Genomic DNA, 27,876 nt, shown 5'->3' with positions numbered 1-27,876 from the left:
TAAAAGTTACTTCAATAGCAAAAATGAGTTTACTTGGGAATAGCCGAAAATTTTAATTTAAGACATGCAAGGTTTGCCACGCAATGGGCAAGCCCCACAAAGGAGAGGAATGTTATTTTATGGAGAAGAAGGAGGAAGTTGGGAGGGGTTGTTTTGAACAAAAGTCCCTTGGAGAAAAACAAGAGTTCAGGGTGATGATGGTTTCTTATTGGTTGAGTTGCCAGGGGCAGCTGATTCCTTGTAGGAGATGCAATGTCCATCTTTTCCTGTTGGGGCCTGTAATTAATGAGTCTTTCCTGTTAAGGATTCTTCTGTTGTAATCTGTAATTGATTGTTTTTCCTGTAATTGACTGTTGAGTGGTATGGCTCCCTCTTCTAGCCTCCCTGTTCCATTTAGTGAACTTTCCCTTTATTAATTCCCTCAGGTGTTTGGCCAAACTCTGGGCCTCCACAGTTATTTATCCAGGGAGGCATGGAAGGATAGATCCTATTCAGATCTCACATGCCTGGCTTCACTGGGGTGGCTGTCTCTGAGTGAGTGCATTTACAGAAATAGGGAACTTCCTGTAACACAAGTTGCTGTTTTTATTTGATCCCCTTTCTCTGGAATCCTCTTGATCTAGCTAGTCCTTTTTTAACACTGCCTTGGGATGTGTTACTGAAATCCTCCACTTTTAGGAAAGTTTAATCTAGACTTTTATATTTAGCATATGGAAAGAAATAATAATGTCAAAGAGATTCTCAAGATCTTTATACTCCATCCATGTCATGCTTCTACCATTGAATGGTAGGAATTTGCTAAGAAGCTAGAGACCTGTCCTCACATGCCCCATCCCTATGTAGGTCCTCTTTTCTTTCTTTCCCTTCTTCATTTATCAATTTCACACACTATTTTGTTAATTTGGAGAGTATGTATTACTTCTTAAATTAACAAATGAACTCGATTTTTATTATACAAGTTGCTCATGGCCATTTTAGAAAACACAGGTAAACATAAGACGAAAGTAGTCACCTGTGATCCCCATCCCAGTTAGTACTGCTTTTAGTGTTCTGTATGTTGTTTTAAGTTAAAGAACAAATATATTAAATCTAATGTAGCTACTTTTTATTTGACCAGTTGGCCAATGATTTATAATTTACTGATATAAATTAGTATAATATATGGCTTAAAAAATTTTAAGTGAATATTTTTAAATGATAAACATACTTAATCTCCCCCACCACCAACCCCTGCCAAAAAAGAAAGGCAATTGCCTGGGCAGATGGTAGTTAGAAGATAATAGTGTTTGGGGGAAAATGTTTTTAAAATCAGTAATTAACTTATATTAACTCCTTTTCTATCAGAAGTTAATATACTCAGTAATATCTTTTCATTCCTCCTTTAACTCTGAAATTTGGTATTAGACTCTTAATCTCACCAAACAAACTGGGGGTTGCTGGGGGGAGGTGGGATTGGGAGAGGGGGAGCGGGCTATGGACATTGGGGAGGGGAGGCGAACCATAAGAGACTATGGACTCTGAAAAACAACCTGAGGGTTTTGAAGGGTCAGGGGTGGGAGGTTGGGGGAACAGGTGGTGGGTAATGGGGAGGGCACGTTTTGCATGGAGCACTGGGTGTTGTGCAAAAAGAATGAATACTGTTATGCTGAAAAAATAAATAAAAAATAAAAAATAAAAAAAAAAAGAAGTGTGAAGCATTTGTAAATTGTATAGTATAAAGACTGACTCATCTAACTGTCCTTTTCAATTATTAAGCATACTACAGCTAGTATTTGCTGTTTACATTTGAGTAGTTAATAGCATTTCATCTACATTAAAAATAGTATACATATCCTTAATGTAATTTTACTAAGCCTGACTATAAGTTGTTTTATGATTAAGTAATATTTTACGCATCATACGTTTTACTTCCCCATGTACATAATACGTACATTGCAACACAGCACTTTTCGTGTGTATTATTGTACGTCTCCAACTGCTGCAGAAATGTAGTTAGAAGGACACGTTCAACATTCAGAAGGTTAATAAGCATATGTTACTGAGTTGTTTATACCATATGGTAACATGTACTTAATAACAAGAAATGTTGTAAATATAAGGTAATTGATAACTATCTTATAATTGCTTACTTGTTTATGTGAATCATTTAAATAAAAAGGGAAGTATATTTTTAAATTTCTGTGTTTAAGCAAAAAAAGCTAGGAATTAAGGATATTTTTCACATTCCCTAAGCTCTGTTTCCTACTAGTCCAGACACTATAGGCATTTTTTTTTTAAAAGATTTTATTTATTTATTTGATAGAGATTACAAGCAGTCAGAGAGGCAGGCAGAGAGAGAGGAGGAAGCAGGTTCACTGCTGAGGAGAGAGCCCGATGTGGGGCTCGATCCCGGGACCCTTAGACCATGACCTGAGCCAAAGGCAGAGGCTTTAACCCACTGAGCCACCCAGGCGCCCCAATATAGGCATTCTTAAAAGTGAAGAAACATTCTAAGGTGTTATGATGAACTCCGAATATATTTAGTACATCAAGAGAAATGATATAAGCCTCCATAATTGTGGAAAAATTATTGTTCTGCTTTTTTATTTTGTATTAGCTTATGCTGAACATCTATCCTAATTATGGTTTTCTTTTCTGAAAGTGTTAAGATTTATGTATGTGTATATGGAGTAGTTCATAGATTATTTCAGATTCAGTCAGATGGCTTCTAGAAACAGGGTAAGTTCTCATACTGGACTGCTAAGCAACAGTTATTTTATAGTAGAAAATTGTAAGTCCACTCTCTTAATAAATAAATTTGAGGAAAGAAGCAACAATATAAAATGTGGGAGTAGAAAATGACTATGTCAAATAGTAGCATATTATATGTATGTGTATATGTATATTTTTTGAAATGAAAATATTCCATTTTTTTGAAAAAACTTTGAAATTTAGAATTATATATGTAAAATTTAGAATTATATGTGTATAATTCTAAGTTTAAGTGTTTTGTTTTTTTTTTTTCAACAAAACCATTAGATTTTTGTGGAGGTATTACTTAGGACTAAGATATAGAAACCAATAAGAATTGTGAAATTTCTTGTTTCTTAAATTGTCTGTCTTTTAATATTAATAATAAAACCATTGAAATACCTAGTAGTAATTATTGCCACTTTTCAAAAGCTTCTCGTAATATTTATCTTAAGTTAGAGGCTCTAACAGGACAGAAAATTACAGTATTTAAAAACACATTCAAGAACTGTCAGTCTTTGAGAAATTGAAAAGGAATCTGAACATCCCATATTTAAGAATAGAGATTCTACAAAACAGTGTTCCAGAAGTAACCCTATTCTATAGTATGACTTGATTCTTTTTTAATTTCATAATTCCTCTCCCTAGATTATAGTTGAAAATGGTAAATCTCATAGGTAAGTTTTTTTTTTTAAAGATCTATTTATGTGAGAGAGGGAGTGAGTGCGAGTGGGGGGAAGGGCAGAGAGAAAAGGAGGGAGAGTCTCAAGCAGACTTCCTGCTGAGCACGGAGCCCCACTAGTGCTCCCCAGTCTCAGGACCCTGGGATCACAACCTGAGCTGAAACCAAGATTCTAACGCTTAACCAACTGTGCCACACAGGCGCCCCTCATAGGTCAAATTTCTAAGTAAAACCTGTTAATGTGTAAAGTGTAAAATGAAGGTAAGCTGAGGAGATGCATTGTGATGCCATCGTGGTGAACGCCACCAAAAGGATATACATATATATGTATTCCAGGTAAGATATATGTACATACATATAAAATCCAGAGTGAGAGGCTCACCAAACAAGTGAAAATCTACCCCCTTACACCTGATCTGCTTGGCAGTTATATTTCACATGATATCTTAAGATGACATTTTAATTTATGAGTAAGCCACTTACACATTTGGATAAAGGGATTTAGTTCACCGGAACCAACCGTTCTTCTTCTTCTTCTTTTTTTTTCTTTAAAGATTTTATTTATTTATTAGAGAGAGTGAGCACGAGCTGGAGGGGCAGAGGGTGAGGGGGAACTAACCATTCTTGAGTTTTCACATTGGCAAAGCTGTAACACAGCTCTGGTAACTTAATTGTGCTGGGTCTCTCTTGAGATCAGCTAGATTCCCTGACCAATTGTACTTCTTTTTACTCCATCGAGGACTCTAATTTAGAGTTCATTCTTTTTTTTTTTTTTTTAAGATTTTATTTATTTATTTGACAGAGATAGCAAGAGAGGGAATACAAGCAGGGGGAGTGGGAGAGGGAGGAACAGACTCCCCGTTGAGCAGGGAGCCTGATGTGGGCTCCATCCCAGGACCCTGGGGTCATGACCTGATCTGAAGGCAGCCACTTAACGATTGAGCCACCCAGACACCTCTAGAGTTCATTCTTTTTTTTCTTTTTTAAAGATTTTATTTATTTATTTGATAGAGATTACAAGTAGGCAGAGAGGCAGGCAGAGAGAGAGGAGGAAGCAGGCTCCCTGCTGAGCAGAGAGCTCGATGCTGGGCTCGATCCCAGGACCCTGAGACCATGACCTGAGCCAAAGGCAGAGGCTTCAACCCACTGAGCCACCCAGGCGCCCCTAGAGTTCATTCTTTAGGAAGAATGGTGAATGGTGAAATACCAGACTTGAAAAAGACTGGCGAGCACTATAACCATGTGCGTCCAATTTGCTTCACGGAAGCCACACACCTTGTAATTTTTTTTTTTACCAAGCCTGGCTCCTGGCTCCAAGTTCCTAATAAGTTTGGGTATGTGAATGCCCAGCCTAGAGCGGATTAGCAGCAACAAACTACAAGTTCTCTCTCTTCTCTCTCTCTCTCTCTCTCTCTCTCTCTCTCTGTGGTATCTTTGTGAGAGAGAGACAGAGAGACAGGTGACAAACATTAAGGGAGGTGGCAGAAAAACTAAGAAATTAGTTTTCATGCTTTATGTGGAAGAATCGTGCATATATATAATAATATTTATTTTCTATTTAAGAAGATAAGTAGGGAATAGGGAAGAAGTCTAGGAAATTGGTGGGAAGAGTAACGGAAGTGTGATGCTGGGGTGCAGAGGAATAGCAGAGGTGAGAAGAGGAGGAAGTAAGGGAGAAAAAGGAAGAAGAGACTAGGAAGATATTATCCGAGAAGAGTGACAAACCAGCAATCCCTGGAAACAGAGTGTTATGAGGTCTGTGTTCAGGGGGTGGTTTGAAGAAGCATCTGACTAGAACCTGGGGTTTGGAGCCTTAGAGGTGGGAATACGAGTCAGATATATCCTGTTAAGATACCTGCCCTATCTTCTATTAACAGATTTTTTTTCCCATTAAGGGGAAATGATAGAATCATGGTCGTTTGTCATGAAATCATCTTTTGTCATGGGGAGGTGAAACGAGAAACAAGAGGCAATCAAGAAGTAACAGGAGCCTGATTTAGAACAGAGGCAATGGGAAAATTCTAGTGCTAGAATCCAGATTTGGCGAGGTAAGTGAAAGCAGAGGACTCATTTGTTCATTTTCTCTTTCAGTCTTGAGATTGTTATTAACGACATGCTGTGTCAGGCAGCTACAAGGTGCTGGGCCTATGCATAATGTAAGACATGCTACCTGGCTTTTAAGGGATGCCCAGCAGGGACGATACGTCTAAGCAAGTGAGAGCTCACTACAGCAGTGAAGGGCATAATGAAATAATAATAAATGGTGTCTCAAGGGACAGAGTGAGTGATTTTGTTTGGGTGGATGAGAAACAGCTGTGTAGCAGAGGGTTCCCTTGAGCTGACCATTAAGTGGAGAGGGGATCTGCAGATCAACAAGGTAGGAGAGGAAATTCCAAGCAGAGGGACTAGCATGCTGAGGTCAGAAAGTTGTAAGTACTTTAGCATAGCCAAAGGGTAAGAATGTGTAGAATTGTGTCAGGAAATGAAACTAGAGGAGCCAGATCTGGAAGGTTTAAGTGCCAGGTTGGAGAACTTGGCTTTCCTTTTGTAGAAGCAACTGGGTGCTGCAGAAGAATGTGAAGAAAATAATACCAGTGTCGTAAAGGGTAGCTAGGAGAGGAGGAGCGTTCCTGAAAACCCTTCTGAGTGGTGGCTAAAAGAACAGGTGCAACAGGTAACTGCAGTCTGATTTGGGCGCGGTGGGATGGATGGAGGGCGGAGGACGCACAAAGTGGGGGTCGGTGGGAACTTGGTGACTGGGTGTGGAAAATGAGGCAGAGAGTGGGAAAGAGACAGGCTTCTCTGGTTCTAGTTATAGGGTGTTGGGAGCCTAGAAGTACCATTAGAAAGTGCTATAATAGGATCATTTAGAAGGAAATAATGACATGGTTTTTGAAAGTGTGAGTCAGATATATGGGAACTAATAACTTGGGAGAAAAATAAAGGTAGATCTGTTCTCATATTACATACTGACCAGAACAGTGTGATAATCATTTTATTAAAAACTATACAAATAAAGAAAATACAGCACATCTTTATCATCTTGTTATGGAGGACTAGAATAGTGGAAGAATTTTTAAAGGGACAAATGAATGTATTTAATTACATGAAAATGGACAACTTTTTGTTGTCAGTGGACACGCAGGCATATAGGATGCCTAGGGGAAAATTATAATCAAAGACTTTTTTAATCAGCCAAAGAGCTTTTTTTTTTTTTTTAAAGGTTTTATTTATTTATTTGACAGAGAGAAATCACAAGTAGGCAGAGAGAGAGAGAGGAGGAAGCAGGCTCCCTGCCGAGCAGAGAGCCCGATGCGGGACTCGATCCCAGGACCCTGAGATCATGACCTGAGCTGAAGGCAGAGGCTTAACCCACTGAGCCACCCAGGCGCCCCAGCCAAAGAGCTTTTATAACTAATATGTTAACCTCATGTCAAGAAAAACACTATAATTTAATAGAAAAAGAAATGGGCCAGGGATATAGAAGTGCTCAGAAGAGAAATAAGTATAATAATCATAGAAAGTTAGTCAAAGAGGTACAACTAAAGGAAAAATTAGGTATTACACTTGTATTTTAAATGGTCAGATTTATAAATATTAAAAAGAATAAAAATAACCTCAATTAGAGCGGTTTGGGAGAACTTAGGATGCTTACACTTTGCTGGTAAGGAATCAAAATTTTATTCACCATTTCAGAGGGCAGTTAGTGAATGGCAGGGAAGTAAAGCAAGAAGCTGGAACTGAGAAGTGATCATGAGACTTGGCAGTTAGACACTTCTGGCCACAACAAAACCATCTCAGGCTGATGGAGACGGAAGCCCTTTGGGTAAAGAATTGAAGTCTGCACTGATGGTCTTACATTTCAGAAATACTGGAGGTGAAACGAAGCGGGGAGAAAGGGTAATAAGTGTAGACCAATCTTTTGTTTTCGTTTTCATTTTTATTTTTTTAAAAGATTTTATTTATTTATTTGACAGACAGAGATCACAAGTAGGCAGAGAGGCAGACAGAGAGGAGGAAGCAGTCTCCTGGCTGAGCAGAGAGCCCGATGCGGGACTCCGTCCCAGGACCCGGGGATCACAACCTGAGCTGAAGGCAGAGGTTCTAACCCACTGAGCCACCCAGGCGCCCCAGTTTTCATTTTTAAAGCTGTCAAGACATGAACTTCATGTGGAGGGAAAAGAGAGGTTGAAGAAAGATAAGAAACATGACATAGGCTGCCAAGTCGGGGGAGACGGGGATGGGGAATTCACTTTCAGACGGGGAATTGGGAGATATGTTGCAAGAGGAAGGAATTAAGGATGTATATAAATAAAATAAACTTGACAATGTGCGGTTGAAAAGTGTCATTTTGTTAAAGGGGGTGGGGGGAGAGCTATGACCTCTGATAGTCTCAATTCCTCCCAGAATTCAAGATTTCCCCCTTTCCCATATGGCATGATTTCTCAAAAGAATTGTCTGTGCTCTAATTCCTCTCTTCCAATTCTCTCTTGAACTCTTTCCAGGAAGCTTTTGCTCTCATTCCACCAAAACTCTGTATCAAGGTCACTGGTGAATTCCATGTTGCTAAATCCAAGGCTTATTTCTCAGTCTTAATCTTATTTTACTTGCCTGCAGGATTTAACACAGTCAGTTCTTCCCTCTTCCTTGAAGCACTTTATTTGGTTTCTGCTCGCTGTCCTCCTAATTTTCTTCCTACCACAGTGTCCACTCCGCCTCAGCTTGGTCCCTTCTTATCTCACAGATTTTATAATGTTGGACTGTCTCAAGGCTCAGTCCCCTGGCCTCTCTTCTGCTTACTCATCCACTCTCCTTTGGTGATCTTTTCTAGTCTATACGCTTTTCCTTTCCATACACTGATGCTTCCTAAATTTGTATGACCTGCTCAGTCCTCTCCCTTGAGCTGGGGTTGTATAGTTAGCTGCCTGCTCAGGGTCTCTACTTGGAGATCTGATGTCATTTCAACCTTAAGATGTCCAAGCTTGAGCCGAGCCATTTAACCTCCTCTCTGATACACTTCTGCATCTCAGTTATGTTAATTCTGTTTTTCCAGTTTAGACCAAAAACCTTGGGATCATCCAGGACTTTTTGCCCCCCACCATCAGCCCATGCACACATTTTATTCATCAGCAGATCATATTGGTCTGTCTTCAAAATACATCCAGAACTGAGTCTTCTCTCTTGAGCTCAGACATGTGCACCTCGTTCTTTCAATCGCCTCTCTCACTTAGACTATTTCAGTCGGTTCCCAAGTGCTTGTAGCTTTGGCCCCTTCACCGTGTTTTCAGCACAACAGCCCACAGTGATCCTGCTAAGGTACTTACTCAGAGTAAAAGCCAGAGTTCTGTAAGCCCTGCGAGATTTAGTTAGCCCCAGTTACTGCTCTGACCTGTTTTCTTCTCTCTGCTTTGTTCCTTTCTTCCACACTGGCCTCTTCATTGTTCAGTGAACACACCAGACACATTCCCTCCTCTGAGCCTTTATACTTATATTGCACTTGTCTGGAACAGACATTTTTATACCAGGTACCTGTGTGGCCTTCTAGTCACTTTTTGGTTTTAACTGAAGTGTCCCTTGATAGCCTCTTCCTGATCACCTTACATAAAAAGCTGCCCTTCTCCGCGTACTGCTTTCCCTGTCTTTCTTTTTCTTTCCAGCCATGTAATGTTTTTAGCTTCACAGTAATCCTGTATATAAGCAAGAAACCATTGTTACTTTACACACAAGGAAATTGAGATTTATAGACGTTTAAGTGCTGTGCACATCATGATATCACATTGCTAGTGAAATAGGGGCAGGGCCAGATTTTGAACCTAGGTCTCAAACTCTACAAACTCTAACTCCAGGGGCTCTTTTGATGCTTTTCACTCCCATGGGTAATTGAGAGTTAGGAATTATAATCATTAAAATTAGAGATTTTTGAAAAGACCTTAAAATTAAGAACTTATCAGTCACTTGGAAACAAATGTTTTCTGTATGTACTGTGCAAGAAGTTAAAGAACGTTTTCATCATTTAGAAGAAAACATAATTTATTAAGATGAGAGCCCTTGCCTTTGAGTGTAATAGAGAGAAGCATTTAAATAATAGCCAGCTGGTAAACATCCGCAATAAAACCGAACCAATGAAAACTGTAGTTCCCTCCCACCACCCACCCTGCATCTTCTAGGTATATGCAATACTTTGGAATTTGTGACACTCTCTAAGACGTTAGAAATTGCCCCAGCTTGGCTGGCTGGTAAGGATTGCTGTTGGGAAGAGCCCACGTGCTGCCGGAACCTGTCTTTCCTGGAATAAAGTTCTTTCCACAGAGGTCTTTAATTATTGGCAGAGGTTTGTCTGGATACTTAACTGTCTAGACATGTTTAACGTTCCATATGGTATGTTTCTTTTTCGAAATAGTTTTATATCAATTCTATTTTTAAATTACTCTAAGGTAACATAATACAGTATGATTTTTAAAAATACAGCTTTAGTATCACTATCTGAACCTATAAGACTTGGAGAGGTAATTCAGTTTGGTTTTGGCCTTTATCTTTCTGCATTTAAAATAGTTTTTCATCATAGCTTAGTGGTTCAAAATTGGAAGACTTAGTGGTAGAAGGACATTTCAGATTGGTTATTTCTCTGCTCACCACAGTTTAACCTCCACTTTGTAAAAATATAAGATCTTGAAGTTATCAAAAACAATAACAAATTTTGGGGTGACAGGTAAATATGACTTATCACTGAGCATTTTATTATGTATAAAAAGACAGAATCATAAGAATTTTAGAGCTACATTTAACTCCGTGTGTGTGTGTGTGTGTGTGTGTGTGTGACAGCGAGCGAGTGAGCGAGAGATCAATTAGTATCTAGGCAAAGCTGATAGTTTATACAAAGGAAGCCAAGGCATCAGAATATATATGGTATACTAGCACGTAGTAGACATTGGATAAACATTTGGTGAATGAAAGAATTAATTGCATAGTGACCTAGTTACCCAGCTGGCATAGAGCTTAGAGACTAAGTTTCATTGCTTCTAGCATTTTTTGCTTAGCTTACTAATTTTCTAGATTATTAAATAGGGTACATGTTACTACAAGTAGCATCTTAAGAATTTTAAAATGGCTTTTCAAACATCATAAGAAGGGTTGACAAATATTTAAGTGTGCTAAATTACAGTTTTATGTAGAAAAATGAGAGAATTGTATGTGTGGAATTGTTGAAAACTGCTCTTTGGTAGTTTTCTTAGTGACATGCAATAGGAAGTAAGTTTTGATTAAGAATAGAATTTATTTGGGGCGCCTGGGTGGCTCAGTTGGTTAAGCATCGCCTTCAGCTCAGGTCATGATCCCAGAGTTCTGGGATCTAGCCCCACATCGGGCTGCGTGCTTCTCCCTGTCCCGCTCCCCATGCTTGTGCTCTCGCTCTTTCTCTCTCTGTCAAATAAATACAATCTTTAAAAAAAAAAAAAATCCATTTAAGACCATCATTTAGCATGCTAAGTATTCCTATATAGCTAAATACCCAGACATGCATCTCCCAGTAGGAAAAGACTCTGTGGAGAGAGCTTTATTCCAGGAAAGACAGACTCCTCCAGTGCGGGCTTATCTCAGCATTTTTACCTTTTTCAGTTTCTGTCTTTTTTAACAGTAGTGTTAGTTATTAAGTGCCACTTCTTGTGAAAAAAACTATCAGATCCCTTTAGTGCTCTGTACCAGCTGTTCTCAAAGTGTGACCCAGGGTCCCTTATTCTCTTCTATTGGGTCCGCAAGGTCAACACTGTTTTCCCACTAATGGTAAGACGTTATCTGCCTTTCTCGCTGTCATTCGCTCATGAGTGCCCAGTGGAGTTTCCAGAGGATACATGTGACCTCACCACAGATTGAAAACGTACAGATTTGAGGCTCCAGGTTTACAAAGATGTAAAACAGTGGCCTCTCTCTCTCACTATATTTCTTATTTTGGAAAAAGAAATGTTTTGTTTTGTTTTTTCCATAAACAACTTTTTCATAAAAATCCTGGTGTGTAATGGGTTTATTGTTTTATTAACAAATGACTATTTAAACAATCCCATTGTCACTTCAGAAACGTTCTCTAAATGGCATAGTGTAGTAAGGAGCCTTTTAGGATTGGCTTTTGTCACTCCGCGTAATTCTCTGGAGATTCGTTCAGGTTGTGTGCAGCAATAACTCATTCTTTTTTATTGCTGAGTACTATTCTACAGTACAGATGTCCCGTGGTTTGTTTACCCACTCGCCCACTGAAGGTTGTCCGGGTTATTTCTAGTCTGGGGCCATTGCAAATAAAGCTGTAGGTATATGTGTGACTTTCACTTCTCTGGAATAAATATCCAGGAGCACAGTAGCTGAATTGTATGGTAGTTGCATGCTGTTTTTTTAAGGAACTGCTACAGTTACCCCAAGTGGATAAAGGATCCTTAGGTGTAAAAGTTTGACACCCGTTGCTTTATACAAAGGCATTGTCAAAGCGAATGTGTAACATAGACAGTAAGAGAGTTTTCTTGTATTGATGTCGGGTAAAAAAAAAAATAACTTCAAAATTCTCAGACTTTTGAAGACTAAAAAGTTATATCTTATTCTTTGTAATCATAGAGCAGGGTCCAGTATATCAACTGCTTGGCAGTGCCATAAATTGCAAGGTCTTCTCCTGTATGTTTATAAAGTGATATTTTACATTTCAGCACTCTTAACATTTCAGACCCAAATATGAGCCTGAGAACAAAAAAAATTTTAGTGCATAATGTGCGCCAAGAATGGCGAATACAAACAATAAAGAAGATGCTATCTTCACCCTCAAAGAGCTGAGAAGACAGATAAGAAAGAAGGCAAATGTAGTAATTGTTGAAATGAAGGTATGTGTAAGAGCAGCAAGGGCATGAGGGAAGGGAGATGTACTCAGGAGTAGGAGGGGGCTGGTGGGTTCTGCAGAGCAAGTAGAGTTTGAGTAGGAGTTTGCCGGGAGGACACTTGAGGAGAGAGTAGCCTGAGACTCTTGAAGTTGATGAGTCAAAGGAGCCCTAGGGATTTCCCATCTAACCATACTTTGGTGGGAATCTTTAGCTCATGGACTTTTTTTTCTGGGCTGGATCTCCAAAGTTAAGGACTGTAAGGACTCTTTCTATATGAATTAAAGATAATCTAAGGAGGGGCACCTGGATGGCATAGTTGGTTAAGCATCTGACTTGTTTTTGGCTCAGGTCATGATCTCAGGGACTGAGATTGAGCCCAGAGTCAGGCTCCACACTCAGTGGGGCTGGTGGGTTCTACAGAGTAAGTAGAGTTTGAATAGGAACTCTCTCTCCCTCTCTCCCTCCCCTTGCTCTCTCTCTCTCATGCATGCTCTCTCTCAAATAAATAAATAAATCTTAAAAAAAATAACCTCAAGAGAAATGATCTGAATAACATGTAGTTTTGGAGTTTGCAAATTAACTATGAAAAACTGTAGCTCTTCCTGAGAGTCTCTGATGCTCCAGGGTGTTCTTGTCTCATAAACCAGGAGGGGCAAGCCTGTTATTCCTAACTAGAGTTAGGTAGGAAACAATGTCTTCTTACTTCCTTTCCAGTGTACTGGGTATTTTTCAAGATATTATTTAAAATATATTGTAAGGGGCACCTGGGTGGCTCAGATGATTAAGCATCTGCCTTGGGCTCAGGTCATGATCTCTGGGTCCTGGGATCCAGCCCTGCAGAGGGCTTCCTGCTCAGCGCAGAGTCTGCCCTTCCCTCTCCCTCTGCCTCTGCTCCTGCTATGCTTGCTTGCTTGCTTGCTTCTCTTTCTCTTTTTCTTTCATGTGAATAAATAAAATCTTAAAAATAATAATAATAATAATAATAAATGTGTTGTAATATTCTCAGCCAATTTAATAACTTCCATCTCTTTATTCTTCCTGGAATATTAGCTAAACATACAATGTAGTTTGTGAAGATACGTATCATACATATGTATACATATCTTTATATTATGAAGAATATTTAGGACTTGCTTAATTTGCATTTTGATATTTCAGATTGTGCTCATAGAATATCTGAACTCAAAATTATATCTAAACATGGGCATATCCTCCTATAAACATAGATGTACTTCTGGCTGCCTAAATGTAGTAAGAGTGCACAAGTTAATTGTCATCTCTGTGGCCACGCGGCATTCACTGAACTGCTCTTCTGTGGGAGGTCCAGCTCTTAAGGAGCTCACAGTTGAGTATAAGAAGTAGTATTAGGTATTGTAATTAGACTTGCACACTAAGAAGGAATGAAATCTTCTGCCTGGGTTGGGAGTAGAGGGAAGGGATTAGGGGTTGGAAAGACAGGATCAGGCTGCCCTTGGTCCTTACAAAATTCATATAACTAAGGCTTTCATGAAATACCTCTCCTCTTTCTTATAATTACTTAATTTGCTCTTGGGTTTTTTTGAAGCAAGAAAGAACTAGATTTATCACCCTTATCTCTCGCCAAGTAATTATAAGTTGTTTGGCTTTTTACAAATCAACATCTGTCGGAACTTCTGTTTATCTTTAATAATGATAATAATAGCTAATACTTTTTTTTTTAAAGAGTTTATTTATTTATTGACAGAGGTCACAAGTAGGCAGAGAGGCAGGCAGAGAGAGAGAGGAGGAAGCAGGCTCCCTGCTGAGCAGAGAGCCCAATGTGGGGCTTGATCCCAGGACGCTGGGATCATGACCTGAGCCAAAGGCAGAGGCTTTAATCCACTGAACCACCCAGGCGCCCCAATAATAGCTAATACTTATACAGCACCTACGATGTGCTAGGCACTAGTTTATACACTCATTTATTATTTTATATGTTCATTTTTTCTTTATGTCAACCCTTTGAAATAGGCACCATGGTTACCCCCATTTTACATTTTACACACGAGAAGGGAACAGAGACATTTAGTAAGGTCGTAGAGCTCATAAGTGGCAGAGCCAAGATTCGAACCCTCACAGACTTCCTCCAGAGTATGCGCTCTTCAGTACTTGCGCTGCACAGCCTGGCGGTTCTTCAGTCAGTACGCATGAGCACATGGTAGTGAGCGACGCAGGGTGATTTTTCACTTAATGTTTGTGTCATGGTAACAGAGGTATCTCGGGGGTGGAAGATAATGCAGTTGTTATTTGGTATTTTAACTGGGAACATGTTATTTTTCCTCATGAAAAGATTTTGTGATAAAGAACTAAAAGTTATTTAGAGATTTAAAAAATAGCTAAAACATAATAGTCAAGAGAAATGTTTTCTTAGTCATTATGTGGGAGGCTAGAATTGCAGTATATTTTCTTGAGGAAAAGAAAAATTAGAATAAACACTATCACAAAGAAAGAAAAGCAAAGGATATGTGAGTCTTCTTGCTAACTGGAATTGGAGTCTGTAGACATTATTAAAATACCTAGTCTGTCTGTCTGGGATAAATGCTGTTTCTCTCCTTAATCTCACATGCCTTGCACTGACGTTTGAAAAGTTATGATGCCCAGAGGGTAAAGAACAAGGCTTGTGAGTTACATTTGCTCTCTTAATGTTGGTACCATAGGAGTTTAGATCCCAGGCTGCTCTTGTTATTTTATTAAGTTGTTTTTCAAAACAGTGTATCGAAGGTCAGCCGTCCCATTTGAATCCTGGCCACCTGCTCATACGTCATGGCACTTCTTGTTAACTTTGTTAAAATGTTAATTTTTCTAATAAATTTTTCTAATAAATACTCTGGATAAACAAAATGATAAATACGTAATGTATGATGGGAGGAGAATTTTCTCATTGAAACATATGTTGGGAGCATTGACTTGGTGTCCTGCCCATTCTGCTCTTGTGGCGGGGAGGCCCAGGTTTGATGATTCCCGCAGCCTGAATGTGTTGTGCCTCGGATATTTTGACCTGCTGCATACTACGAAGTGTGCCAGGTGCTCTGAAGCCCTTGAGGTTCCATAGAGGGGCCCTTGCCTTGTTCCATCTGGCCGACGCCCTGTCACAACACAGCTGTGCGTGCTTTTCCCCTTTTGAAAGTATTTCCAACTATAAAGCCAGACTTGAGTTGGATGACCAGTTCTCCTCATCTTTCTCTGTATTCACATAACAGCCTCCTGTGCATGGCTTTCTTGGAGTACGCTGATTTTTAAATACTGGGTTTTCTTAATTGTCCTCTCCCTACCTCTCCTGTCTCCTTATTCAATGTATAGTCATACTAGAGACTGTAAATATTTACTGAAGGGTGAATATAGACAGCTGCTGCCTCTGGAGTTGATTTTGATTTTTTTTTTAAGATTTTATTTATTTATTTGACAGAGAGATCACAAGTAGGCAGAGAGGCAGGCAGAGAGGAGGAAGCAGGCTCCCTGCTGAGCAGAGAGCCCGATGTGGGGCTCGATCCCAGGATCCTGGGACCATGACCTGAGCGGAAGGCAGAGGCTTTAACCCACTCAGCCACCCAGGCGCCCCTGGAGTTGATTTTTAAGCCCTGGTGCTGCTGGGGAACCTAAGGGCAGCATTCCTTGCTAGAGGTGCACTGACCTGGGTGGGGGGGGGCTGCTTTGAGAGCCTTCTGTAGTTGGACAGGAGACAGACACACGCGCACACACAAACTGCTGTTTTGAATAAGCAAGAACAGATCAAAGTGTTGAATAATACTATTATAGGTGGAATTATAATTTATAACACATTGTACCAATTTAATTGAATGACAGTGGGCTTTTTCCTTAATGCCATAAAGTAGACTGCACTTTACAGAGTTTGCACAGATATTATCTTTCTATAATCTGGGCTACATGGAGAATATTTAAATCATACATATTTTGAAATCCATTTTTCCAAACATAGTACAGGGCGAAGGTCATTTTTTTAAATAGACACTGAATTATCCTTGAGGCAACATTTCAAAGACACAGTCTTTGGTATGGCAATGTAAATGCATGAAATGAGAAGCAAAGAACCATGACTGGGATGACAGATGCAAATGGATTGCATAATATACCTCAATTTGCATTATTAGCATGCTATGTAGATTAATTGGCTTTAAAAACTACCGTTGAGCAGCGAAGTGTTGGAGGATTTCAGTCTGTAAAACGGATCGATTCTCTTCTGTCACACCATATGCAGCATCTTTGCTTTTAATCACAAGTTCTTCTTTCACCAAGAACTTGGCAGTGTTGTAGCCAAGTAGCTTAACCAGCTAGCAAATTAGTTAATTTGTTAGGATTTTATGACTAATTTGTCACCTGATCTAAATTTTATTTTTTAACCTAAAAAAGAAGTTAACTAAGTAATATGATATTGATGACTTTTAGCCCCTCTTGACTGATACTAATTACAGTTGTGGTTTGTTTTGTTTATCTAGAAAAACCTTGATTTTAGTCAGATACGTCATTGCCCATTAAAGGAAACCATACGTGAAGTGAAAGTCTAACGTATGAAGATACAGAAACTGCTTTGGTTGCTTCAAAATGGGAACAACAAGTGATGAGATGGTGTCTGTGGAGCAGACCTCCTCCTCCTCCTTCAATCCTCTGTGTTTTGAATGTGGCCAGCAGCACTGGACAAGAGAGAACCATTTATACAATTACCAGAATGAAGTAGATGACGACCTGGTCTGCCATATTTGCCTTCAGCCTCTGTTGCAGCCTCTAGACACCCCCTGTGGACACACATTCTGCTGCAAGTGCCTCAAAAACTTCTTACAGGAGAAGGATTTTTGTCCATTGGACCGGAAAAGACTCCACTTTAAGTTGTGTAAGAAGTCCAGTATTCTAGTTCATAAGCTTCTGGACAAATTATTAGTGTTATGTCCGTTTTCGTCAGTGTGCCAAGATGTTATGCAACGCTGTGATCTGGAGGCCCATCTTAAAAACAGGTAAGCACAAAATATAAAGGGAAGAGAAGTAAAGTCTAGGGTTTATAAAAAGGTTAGTCAGACAAAAACTTCCTGAAGAGTACCAAGACATCAGTAAGTAAATGGACAAATCAGATACAAGAGACACACAAATAAGTTCTGTGGAACAGCATTTTTACATGACAATTTATCAAAAACATAGGTACAGAAAACTACAGTGAAGAAGTACCCACTAATATTTTTGCTGGTATGACATGAAGCTATTACATTCATGTGGGCAACAGGGTATAGTGATAGACTTTTTTCCAAGGCAGTTTAGCAGTTTGTTTCAAAAAGTGTGAATGTGAGTATCCTTTTATGTAGCTTATTATCCTAAGGAAATAATCCAGAAGAAGGAAAAATTATGTATAAATGTGTGTTCACTGCAGCATTGTGCATAGTTCAATAAATCAGAGTCGATCTAATTAACAGTAGGGAAGGGTTAAAACTACCATAGTACATCAACTCCACGGGATATTATGGAAGCAGTACAAACGGTAATTTGGTTGCAACATGGAAATGAGGGTACATGATTTTATTTGTTAGGATCTTATAAAGAATCTGTGTTCAAGGACTAGACTGAATAAGAACTAGGAGTTGGAAAATTTAAAGCATTCGATAGGGATTTTTATTCTAATAAAGCTTTTTATTAAAAGGTTAAGTAATTTATCAAGCCAATTAGTGAGTTTTATAATTTGACATTAGTGAAAGACTTGGGTTTTAAGAATTATTTATACCCTGGGACGCCTGGGTGGCTCAGTTGGTTGGACCACTGCCTTTGGCTCAGGTCATGATCCCGGAGTGCCGGGATCGAGTCCTGCATCGGGCTCCCAGCTCCACAGGGAATCTGCTTCTCTCTCTGACCTTCTCGTCGTTCATGCTCTCTCTCACTGTCTCTCTCAAATAAATAAAATATTAAAAAAAAAAAAGAATTATTTATACCCTTAGGAAGGGTTAAAATATATCTCTGTGTCTTATGTATGAAGAATCACATAATATGACAGAAATAAATGTATTGATTTCTGGATTTCAGAGTTAGCCACCTGTGCAATAGAAAGCTAGGATTGCTGTGAGAAATTCACAGTACAATATATGGGGTATCATAGAATTGATGGAGATTATCTAACTTCATCCCCTCACTTTACAAATCAGGAAACTGAATCACAAAGATTTAGAGCTAGTTAATGGTATAGTTAGGCCTAAACTTCTAATACTCTTATTTACAATTCTGATAAACTGTGCTGACTTGACCACAGGTCAAATCATGTTCCCTACTACTATGTGGTAGTAAGTTTCCTGTAGACATGTGTATATGTGGTCCTTCTATTCCTAAATATCAGTGTTATAAAATGAGGATACTCATTAGAAATAGTTAAGATATGTGAGAAAGAACAAGATGTTTTTACAGTGTCAGAGACATGAAGATTTATAGAAAAATTGTTTAAATCTAAGCTGTAGCGTAGATACAGAGACTTGTGAAAGTGCTTGTGGCCTTAGGTTTTCTTGTGTCCTCAGTCACCAGCAGGTATAGGATCTGAGCACGACTGCAGAGACCTTGTACAAATCGACACCAGACTTTTGAATGTGGTATTCTGGGTGGGGTCTGCTTACTGAGGTTGAGGAATATCTTAGGCTTGCCTTATTTCTCTCAGTTGGACCATGCCTTTTATGCAATAGTTTTCTTCTGTGACTCTTTTATGAATATCAGTTAGAGGATGTTAGAAGAACTGAACAAAGTCTCAGTTCAGTTACCAATCATTTTGAGAGCAGTGAGGTAAACATTGCATAAATTTTTAGGAATATTGACTTAACTAATATGCCTACAAGAATTTAATGTGTAATTGACGTATCATTAGTATTTTGGATCAAGCAGTTTATGTTGGTGATGTAAAAACTTGGGAACAGCACACTGTCCTTTCATTTGTAGGTTGGTAAAGGCTAACCATTCATGTCCAGTTGCAAGTTCCATTTTCCAAGTAAGCTTTTTAATATTTGAGCTACTCATTTAGTCATTTCCAAAGCATCTCTAGCCTATATAGTGAATGATACATTGAAAAAGGTGAATGATTTGAAAAGGTGAGTGACTGGCTTGATATAAACAGCCGAGAATGATTATTGACTATGAAAAATAAAAAGGCAAATTACAAAATATAATTTTTATATCCCATTGGAATAGACATGGGTGGAACAGCCCGACCTTTCTCTAGTTTTCAGTTAAAAATGTTGATGTTAAGTAGTCTCTGCAAGCGGAGCACAAATTAGAATCTAATGCTGGCTTGTGAATTGTCTTTACTAGTCTTTGAATCCCTTTGCTAAAAACTGACATTCAGCTAACATTTCTTCATTTGAATGGTTAATCTATGTTCTAGTATCGGTTGCTGAGAAACTAACCACCCCAAATGTAGCGACACAAAACAAGCATTTGATTCTGCTCATGGATTCTGTGAGTCAGGAATTCAGAGAGGGCACAGCAGGGATGACTTGTCCCTGTTATGTGTAATCTGGGCCACATCAGGGAAGAACTGGAAGCCAAGGACCAAAACATTTGGAACTAGAGAATCTATTTCCAAGATGGATTCTTCATTCACATGTCCGGCCACCCTGGTGGAGAAAACCAGAGGTACTGGCTCAGCTAGGAAAGCCTACAGGTGGCCTCAGGGTATTTTAAGTTTTTCTGTGGCATTCAGTGTTTCAATGAATAAGGCAGAAGCTAGATGGCTTTGTATGAACTAACCTTGAAGTCACATTTTATCCCTTATGCTGTCACTCTGTTTGAAGTAGTCCACTCAGATTCAATGGGACAGGGGACCTGGGCTTCACTTTGTGATGGGAGCAGGCCAAACATTTGCAGCCATGTCTTAAAACCAACCCAGACAGGCAACCAAGTGATACCATGAGTCACAGAATATGATTATTCTGACTGTGGCATCTCTGCACACAGTCTCACTCATTTGAAAGAAATTGATAAGTTTCTTATCAATTCATAGAATTTCAGGGGTGCCTGGGTGGCTCAGTTAGTTAAGCATCTGCCTTTGGTTTGGGTTTGGGTTTCAAACATTCTTACCAGCATTCTTTTCTTATGTATAACGTAAAAAGCAGATATATATATTTGCAAATCATATGAGAGTATGAGTATCCAGAATATATAAAGAATTTTTACAACTCAACAAAAAAGCAAGTAATCCACAATTTTAAATGGGCGAAAAATTTGAATAGATATTTCTCCAAAGAAGATTATTTAAATGGCCAATAAGCATGTAAATAAATGCTCAACATCAGTGGTCGATTTTCATAATGGGGTTTTTTTTTTGGTAAGTTGTAAGCATCCTATATATATTTGGATACTAGAGCCTTATTAAATATATCATTTGCAAATGTTTTCTTTTGCTCTGTTGATTGTCCTTTCACTTTCCTATGCTCTTTGAGGGACAGATGGGTTTAATCTTATGAAGTCCAGTTTCTCTGTGTTTTCTTTGCTTATGCTTTTGGTGTCATGGCCAAGAAATCAATGCTTAATCCAAGGTCACAAAGATTTATACCTGTTTTCTTCTAAGACTTTTATGGTCTCTGATCCATTTTTAATTAATTGTGATTAGAGAACATGCTGTGTGTAATTCAGTCCTTTAAATTTAATTAAGGCTTTTTTTTATGACCTAGCACATGGTCTACCCTGGAAAATGCTCCATGTTTACTGAGGAAGAATGTGTTTTATGCTCTTGATGGGTGGAGTGTTCTATAGATGTCCCGTTGGGTCTGGTTGATTCATAGTGTTATTAAAGTCTTTCCCTGTTCTTCTTTCCCTGTTCTTATCTGGCCATAATGGTTCAATCCATTATTGCAGGTGTAGCATTGAAGTCCTAAACTATTATTGTTGATCTCTCTATTTCTCCTTTAATTCTGTCATTTTTTCCTTTATGGACTTTGAGGGTCTTTTGTTAGTTACATTTATAATTGTTACAGCTTCTTGATAGATTGAACTTTTCATCGCTATAAAATGTTGCTGGTCGGTAGAAACAATTTTGTTTTAATTTTTTGTTTGTTTTTTGACAGACAGAGACATCACAAGTAGGCAGAGAGGCAGGCAGAGCAAGAGAGGGGGAAGCAGGCTCCCTGCTGAGCAGAGAGTCTGATGCAGGGCTCAATCCCAGGACCCTGATATCATGACCTGAGCCGAAGGCAGAGGCTTAACCACTGAGCCACCCAGATCCCCCTAGAAACAATTTTTTGTCTCAAAGTCTGTTTTGTCTAAAATTAGTATACCTACTCAGCTCTCTTTAGGTTACTATTTGCATGGTATACCTTTTTCTCTTCTTTTAATTTTGACCTATATGTGTCTTTGAATCTGAAGTGTGTCTCTTGTAGACACACTTACAGTTAGATCTTTTATTTTTTTATCCATTCTGCCAATCATTAACTTTTAATTGGAGTATTTAATTTATATTTAAATTATTATATTATATATATTTATAAATTGTATTTATTTATATTACTGATCAGGCAGGATTTATGTCTGCCATTTTGCTATTCTGTCATTTTTTTGTTTCTCTGTTCTTCCATTACTTCCTTCTTTTGTATTTATATGTATTTTCTAGTATTCCCTTTTAATTTCTTTATCATTTCTGTTTGCATATATATTTTTTTTATATTTTTATTTATTTATTTATTTGACAGAGAGAGAGGTCACAAGTAGGCAGAGAGGGAGGCAGAGAGAGAGGGAGAAACAGGCTCCCCACTGAGCAGAGAGCCCGATGCAAGGCTCGATCCCAGGACCATGAGATCATGACCCGAGCCGAAGGCAGTGGCTTAATCCACTGAGCCACCCAGGCGCCCCAGTTTACATATATATTTTTAATTGTTTTCTTAGTGGTTCCCTGGGGATTATAATTAACATCTTAATTTATAACAGTCTAGTTTAGATTAATACAAACGTAATATCACTAGAGTACAAAGACTTAGCTCATAGATAGCTCATTTCTTCCCCATTTTTTGTGCTGTTGATGTTATACAAATTACATCTTTATACATTATATACCCATCAAAACAATATAATTATTTCTTTTTGCAGTTGTCTTTTAAATCAGATAAAATAAAAGAGTAGGCATGAAACCAAAACTACTTTTTTTTTTCAAGATTTTATTTATTTATTTGACAGAGACAGTGAGAGAAGGAACACAAGTAGGGGGAGTGGGAGAGGGAGAAGCAGGCTTCCCGCTGAGCAGCCCCATGTGGGGCTGGATCTTGGGACCCTGAGATCATGACCTGAGCCTGAAGGCAGCCGCTTAACAACTGAGCCACCCAGGCGCTCCCCAAAACTACTTGTATGCTTTTATGTTTGTCTAGTTACCCTTACCAGCGCTCATTTCTTCATGTGGATATGGGGTACTAAGTACCTTCCATAGCAACCTGAAAGACTTCCTTTTGTGTTTTTTTGTAGGGCAGGTCTGATAGCAACAAACTTTTCATCTGGGAATGTCTTCATTTCTCCTGTTTTTGAAGGATGTTTTTTCTGGTTATAGGCTTCTTGGACCACGTTTAGCACTTTGTGTTTACCATAGCCTCCTAGCATCCATGGTTTCTGAAGAGAAATCAGTTGTCAGTCTTACTGAGGTTCAGATGTCTGTGAGATGAGGTATTTTTCTCTTGCTGCTTTCAAGATTCATCAAATTCAGCAAGATTTTGGTTATGTCTTCAAATATTCCTTCTGCCCTCTTCTCTCTCAAAAATGACATATGCCATTTTTGTGGGATTCCAATTCTCCGTATATTAATACTCTTGATAGTATCTCAGAGGTCCTTGAGATTCTATCCTTTTTTTTTTAATCCTCATTGTTTTTCTTTCTGTTCCTGAGACTGGGTAATCTCAGTTGACATATCTTCAAGTTCATGGATTCTTTCTTCTGTCTGTTCAAATTTGTTGTAAATTCATTTTATTTATTATACTTTTAAACTCCAGAATTTCTATTTGGTTCTGTACTATAACTTATGTTTCTTTATTGACATTTTTATTTGTTGAGACATCATTCTTATGTTTTCCTTTAGGAATTTCCTTTAGGAATGATTTTGTCTGTTCTTTGAACATATTTGTAATGCCTGATATAAGTCATTGTCTGCTAAGATCAATGTCTAGGCTTCTATAGGGATGTTCCTGCTAATTTTTTTGTCCTATATATGGGCCATACTTCCTTGTTTCTTTGCATGTGTCTTAATTTTGTACTGAATGCTAGACATTTTTAATAAGGTCTCTGAACATAGAGAGATTACATCATTTTCATTGAATAAATGCATTCCAGATTGCTACAGAACTTTGACTAATTTCCAGAGCTCAGAAAGAGTTGGTTCTGATGATTTTTGCCAGAGTTCTCATTCCTTTATGGAAAAGAGGCTTTTCAGACATTCTTTTTTTTTTTCTACTTTTGTGCATTTTTATTGGAATTCTAGTTAGTTAACATACAGTGTTTTTAATTTCAGGTGTACAATATAGTGATTAGGCACTTCAATACAACACCCTGTGCTTACCATAAGTGCCCTTTTAGTACCCATCACTTATTTATTTTTTATTTTTTTATTTAAATTCTAGTTAGTTAACATGTAGTGTAATATTGGTTTCAGGACTACAACTTAGTGATTCATCACTTACATATAACATCCAGCGCTCAACACAGCAAATGCCCTCCTTAATCCTCATCACCCATTTAACCCATCCCCCACTCACCTCTCTCCATCAACCCTCAGTTTGTTCTCTGTCGTTAAGTCTCCTATGTTTCACCTCCTTCTCTTTTTTCCCCCTTTCCCTATGTTCCCCTATGTTTTGTTTCTTAAATCCCCTATGAGTGAAATCTTTTAATCTGACACTACTATATCTTAAATCAAGTTAGTTCAATGTAATTTTCTTCCTGAAGAGAGCCAGAATAGTGGGAATACAAGCATAACCTTCAGCAGGAAAGGAAAATTTGGCTCTGCTTGCTGTAGGAGCCTTCTGGCTTTATTTAAGAAAGTTAAAGACACACCAGTATATAGAGATACCTCCACAGGGCAGTATAGCCCTCAGCCTATGGCAAGTCACAGTGTCCTTTTTAAGGGGCAGCCCACTGTCTCAGAGCTCCTTTCTGCCCACATTGTGTCAACACATGCCTACGCTCATCTAATTAAATGTTGCATACATTTCTTTTCTATTTTTATTCTTTTTTCCCCCCAAAGCATTCATTTAATCATGAAACAGACATGGATACAGTAGAATCAAGGAAAAGAGTGTATCAAAACCTTTTCACTTTTATTAAGGATTTTGACAATGAGAACTTTATAAAATGTCAGTACCTTCTATTTGTTATACAGTAAACCTCTACTTCTAAGTAGGAGACATAGGCCATTTACAGCAACCATCTTAATGTGTAAAATAATTGTGAATTCTTTCTATAAAAATGTTTGGCGGGGCACCTGGGTGGCTCAGTGGGTTAAAGCCTCTGCCTTCGGCTCAGGTCATGATCCCAGGATCCTGGGATCAAGCCCCGCATAGGGCTCTCTACTCAGCGGGGAGCCTGCTTCCTCCTCTCTCTCTGCCTGCTTCTCTGCCTACTTGTGATCTCCATCTGCCAAATAAATAAAATCTTAAAAAAAAAATATTTGGCTAAAATATGAAACACCTTTGCAACAAAATTGGCAATGTAGCTTAAGTAAGATTTCAGAAGTGTCCCCTGGAAAAAAAAGGGAATGTTTCCTTTTGCCAGATAAACTCTAAACAGTTGAAGTTAAGATGCCATAAATTAGAGGAGGCTAGAAAGGAGCTTCGTGTTACTAGAAAAGAACAGCATGTAATGTGTACTTCTTCCATGTCAAACTGACAACCGCTTAATGACAATGACTTATCATACGTAAGAAAAGTAGAATGTGTTCTTCAGAAGGAAATGATATTCCGAGATGATTTTTATAAGCAAATCTCTTATCGAAGTCTTGAGTAGCTTCAGGGAACATTATCACAGAATGGGCAGAGATCATTTCTATGATGTTAAAGGATTCCTTTATTTTAGATATCCTCCGTAAATAGAAACACACATCAAGTACCAACACTCGTAAAACTGATCCTCTGAATGAAACATTTCTTTACTACCACACAGTTCCTGGCTGCATTTGGATGCAAAGGTTTAACTCATGCTAATCTGGACAAGCCCAGGTGGGGACTGATCTGGAGTCTTAGCAGATACTCCTGTCCCTGGGCTCCTGGGTGGGACCCAGGACACCGCTGCACACCGCTGGCAGGACCCACCTGGGTTTTCTGCTTCCTGCTGACAGACTGAGTATTGTCATGGTTTCCTACAGGCCTTCAAAGTACTACACTTGAATTTAGGTTTCTTCTCTTTTTTTTGTTTTTTTTTTTTTTGTTTCTTTGTTTTTGTTTTTCCCTACTGGGGATTTTATCTTCACTTCTTTTTAATATCTTTAACTTTACTTTATCTCATAGGGAAATCTACATCATGTTTTCACTCTCACTAAAATCGGAATCACCCTCAGATTCTTCACCGGGTGCAGAGTCTAGATGAGAGCCATCTGCACTGCTGCCGCCCTGGGTCTTCCTCTTTTGTATTGCAGCGTGCACTGCTGCTTTTCTTGTCCCTGAAACACCATGAAAATCCCCTTTCTCCAGAATCTTACCCAGATCTAAATAATCACTGGATACGCAGCAGTTGGAGCTGTGGGGAGACTTAGTCATTGTTCTGTTCACTGTTGCCCCATTTTCCTTTGCTTTTATCTTGAGCTTCCTCTGCATCCCATGATGATTCAAGTTGCTTCACTGATAAAGCCAGCGTGACTCTTAAGTCTCCCCCGCAGAGCTTGTCATCCAAAGCCATCCTTTTCTAGGGGTTTCTCTTATAGTGGAATGTCTTCTTCCTGGAGACTCTTCAGTTTAGGTTTTGGTGTTTCTAGTTTTAACTCCTCTGGTGGTGTCCTAGGCTTCTTATTTTAAAGTGCAGTTGCAGAAACAAAACCATCGCCACTCAGAGTCCTCAAACTATGAGTAATTGACTGTTTGTTGCCTCGTGGGCCATAGCATGGCCCCCTTCAAGACTGGAAATAGGTAGTTTTCAAAGTCTTGTTGATGCAGTGTGGTTTCAGTGCCCGCTCACAGCCAGACACCGGAGCTCGGCGCCCCCTGCCACCAGCCTTCCAGTGATTACCAGCCGTCCTGGTTCTATTCATTGTTAATATTTCCTGTACTAGCCTCCTGCTACATTGACCTACCTGCTTTAATGATCCAAGTTATACCCCCGATGCCAGTTGTGGTTTGCGGTGGTGGTGTTAAATGCTCCATTTAAAAAGATGCATTGATTTTGTTGTTTGTGGTTTTTATTTGCTTTTTTTTTTTTAAAGATTTTATTTATTCATTTGACAGACAGAGATCACAAGTAGGCAGAGAAGCAGACAGAGAGAGAGGAGGAAGCAGGCTCCCCGCTGAAGAGAGAGCCTGATGTGGGGCTCGATCCTAGGACCCTGGGATCATGACCTGAGCCGAAGGCAGAGGCTTTAACCCACTGAGCCACCCAGGTGCCCCTTTATTTGCTTTTTAATTTTCACTAAGAACTTTCTCATTCTTATATTCTCTGATTGTGCATCTGGACACCACTTTGTGGAACCAATTCACTTTGCCTTAGAAAAAGAACTCCATAAAATTGAATTTAGGAAAGGGGCACCTGGTTGCCTTAGTCAGTTAAGGCAATTTTCTCCTCTTGGTTTCAGCTCAGGTCCTGATCTCAGGGTCCTGGGATCAGCCCTTCATCTGGCTCCACACTCAGCACAGAAGTCTGCTAAAGATTCTCTTTCCCTCTGTCTCTGGCCCTGCCCCACTCTGTCTCCCCTGCTCTCTCTTTGCTCTCTCTCTCTCTCTCTCAAATAAATAAATAATCTTAAAGAAAAAAAAAAGAATGAATTTAGCATGGTGTAGTGGAAAGAGCAGATGTCTTTGGCATCAGCTCTGAGTTTGTTTGGATTTTGACTTTGCAACTTAATAGCTGTGGGACGTTGCCTTAGTTAAGTGTCAAGTTTCCCATCTGTAAAATAGGGATAACAGAGTGGTTGTGAGGATTCAGTGAAGTGTAGTATATAGAGGTCTTTCCACGGTGACTGGCACAGATTAGACACTCAACAAATGAGTCTTCCTTTCTCTTTCAGTTCCAAATGTTTGCAGACTGGAGGAACCATGGCTTTGAGCTGTCTGTGGTCAAGAGCTTTTTTCTAGGCCTGCTCTGATTTACTCATTCCCTGTCTTTTAAAACAGTTCTTTTGAGGTATATTTTGCCCACCCTACAACTCGTCTGTTTTTAAGATGTGCAAGTCAGTGTTATTGAGGACACTCCCGGAAGTCTGCAGCCGTCATCACGATTGAATTTTTAGAACATTTTCAAAGAGAAAGCCCGTACCCATTGCAGCCGTGCCCTAGACGCCCACGTTGTGAATGGTCTGTCCCAATCCTCATTTCCGCTCAAGCCCAGTAAGTTTTAGTGTGCAGTTTTTAACAGAAGGCATACACTGTGTGAACAGAAACGCTTGTACCATAGTCTGGGCTTCTGCCCTCATCACCGAAGGTGTTCTCTCTAAGGTTACCATGACCTTTTAACTGC

The 27,876-nt window shown here is 39.1% G+C and overlaps 1 protein-coding gene and 1 pseudogene across 5 annotated transcripts in view; one reads left to right on the top strand and one right to left on the bottom strand.

Moving 5' to 3' along the window:
• The window catches only part of LNX2 (ligand of numb-protein X 2), an 81,735-nt gene that overhangs the window by 29,126 nt on the left and 24,733 nt on the right, over nucleotides 1–27,876 (top strand). For 2 of the 5 annotated variants that reach the window (XM_045978544.1, XM_045978545.1), the window contains exon 2: nucleotides 16,737–17,249. In XM_045978544.1, the coding sequence (XP_045834500.1) occupies nucleotides 16,843–17,249 (407 nt within the window). In that variant the 5' untranslated portion in view covers nucleotides 16,737–16,842. Of the gene's footprint in view, nucleotides 1–9,579; nucleotides 9,791–12,096; nucleotides 12,268–16,736; nucleotides 17,250–27,876 lie in introns of all 5 variants that reach the window. The other 3 variants (XM_045978548.1, XM_045978546.1, XM_045978547.1) reach the window with 3 other exon arrangements.
• LOC123925251 lies at nucleotides 24,884–27,731 on the bottom strand (annotated as a pseudogene).

The sequence above is a fragment of the Meles meles genome, chromosome 14 (genome assembly GCF_922984935.1).
Source record: "Meles meles chromosome 14, mMelMel3.1 paternal haplotype, whole genome shotgun sequence".
Classification (NCBI taxonomy): Eukaryota; Metazoa; Chordata; class Mammalia; order Carnivora; family Mustelidae; genus Meles; species Meles meles.
The sequence above is the reverse complement of the archived record's forward strand: the minus strand, read 5'-3'. Positions and strand labels throughout refer to the sequence as shown.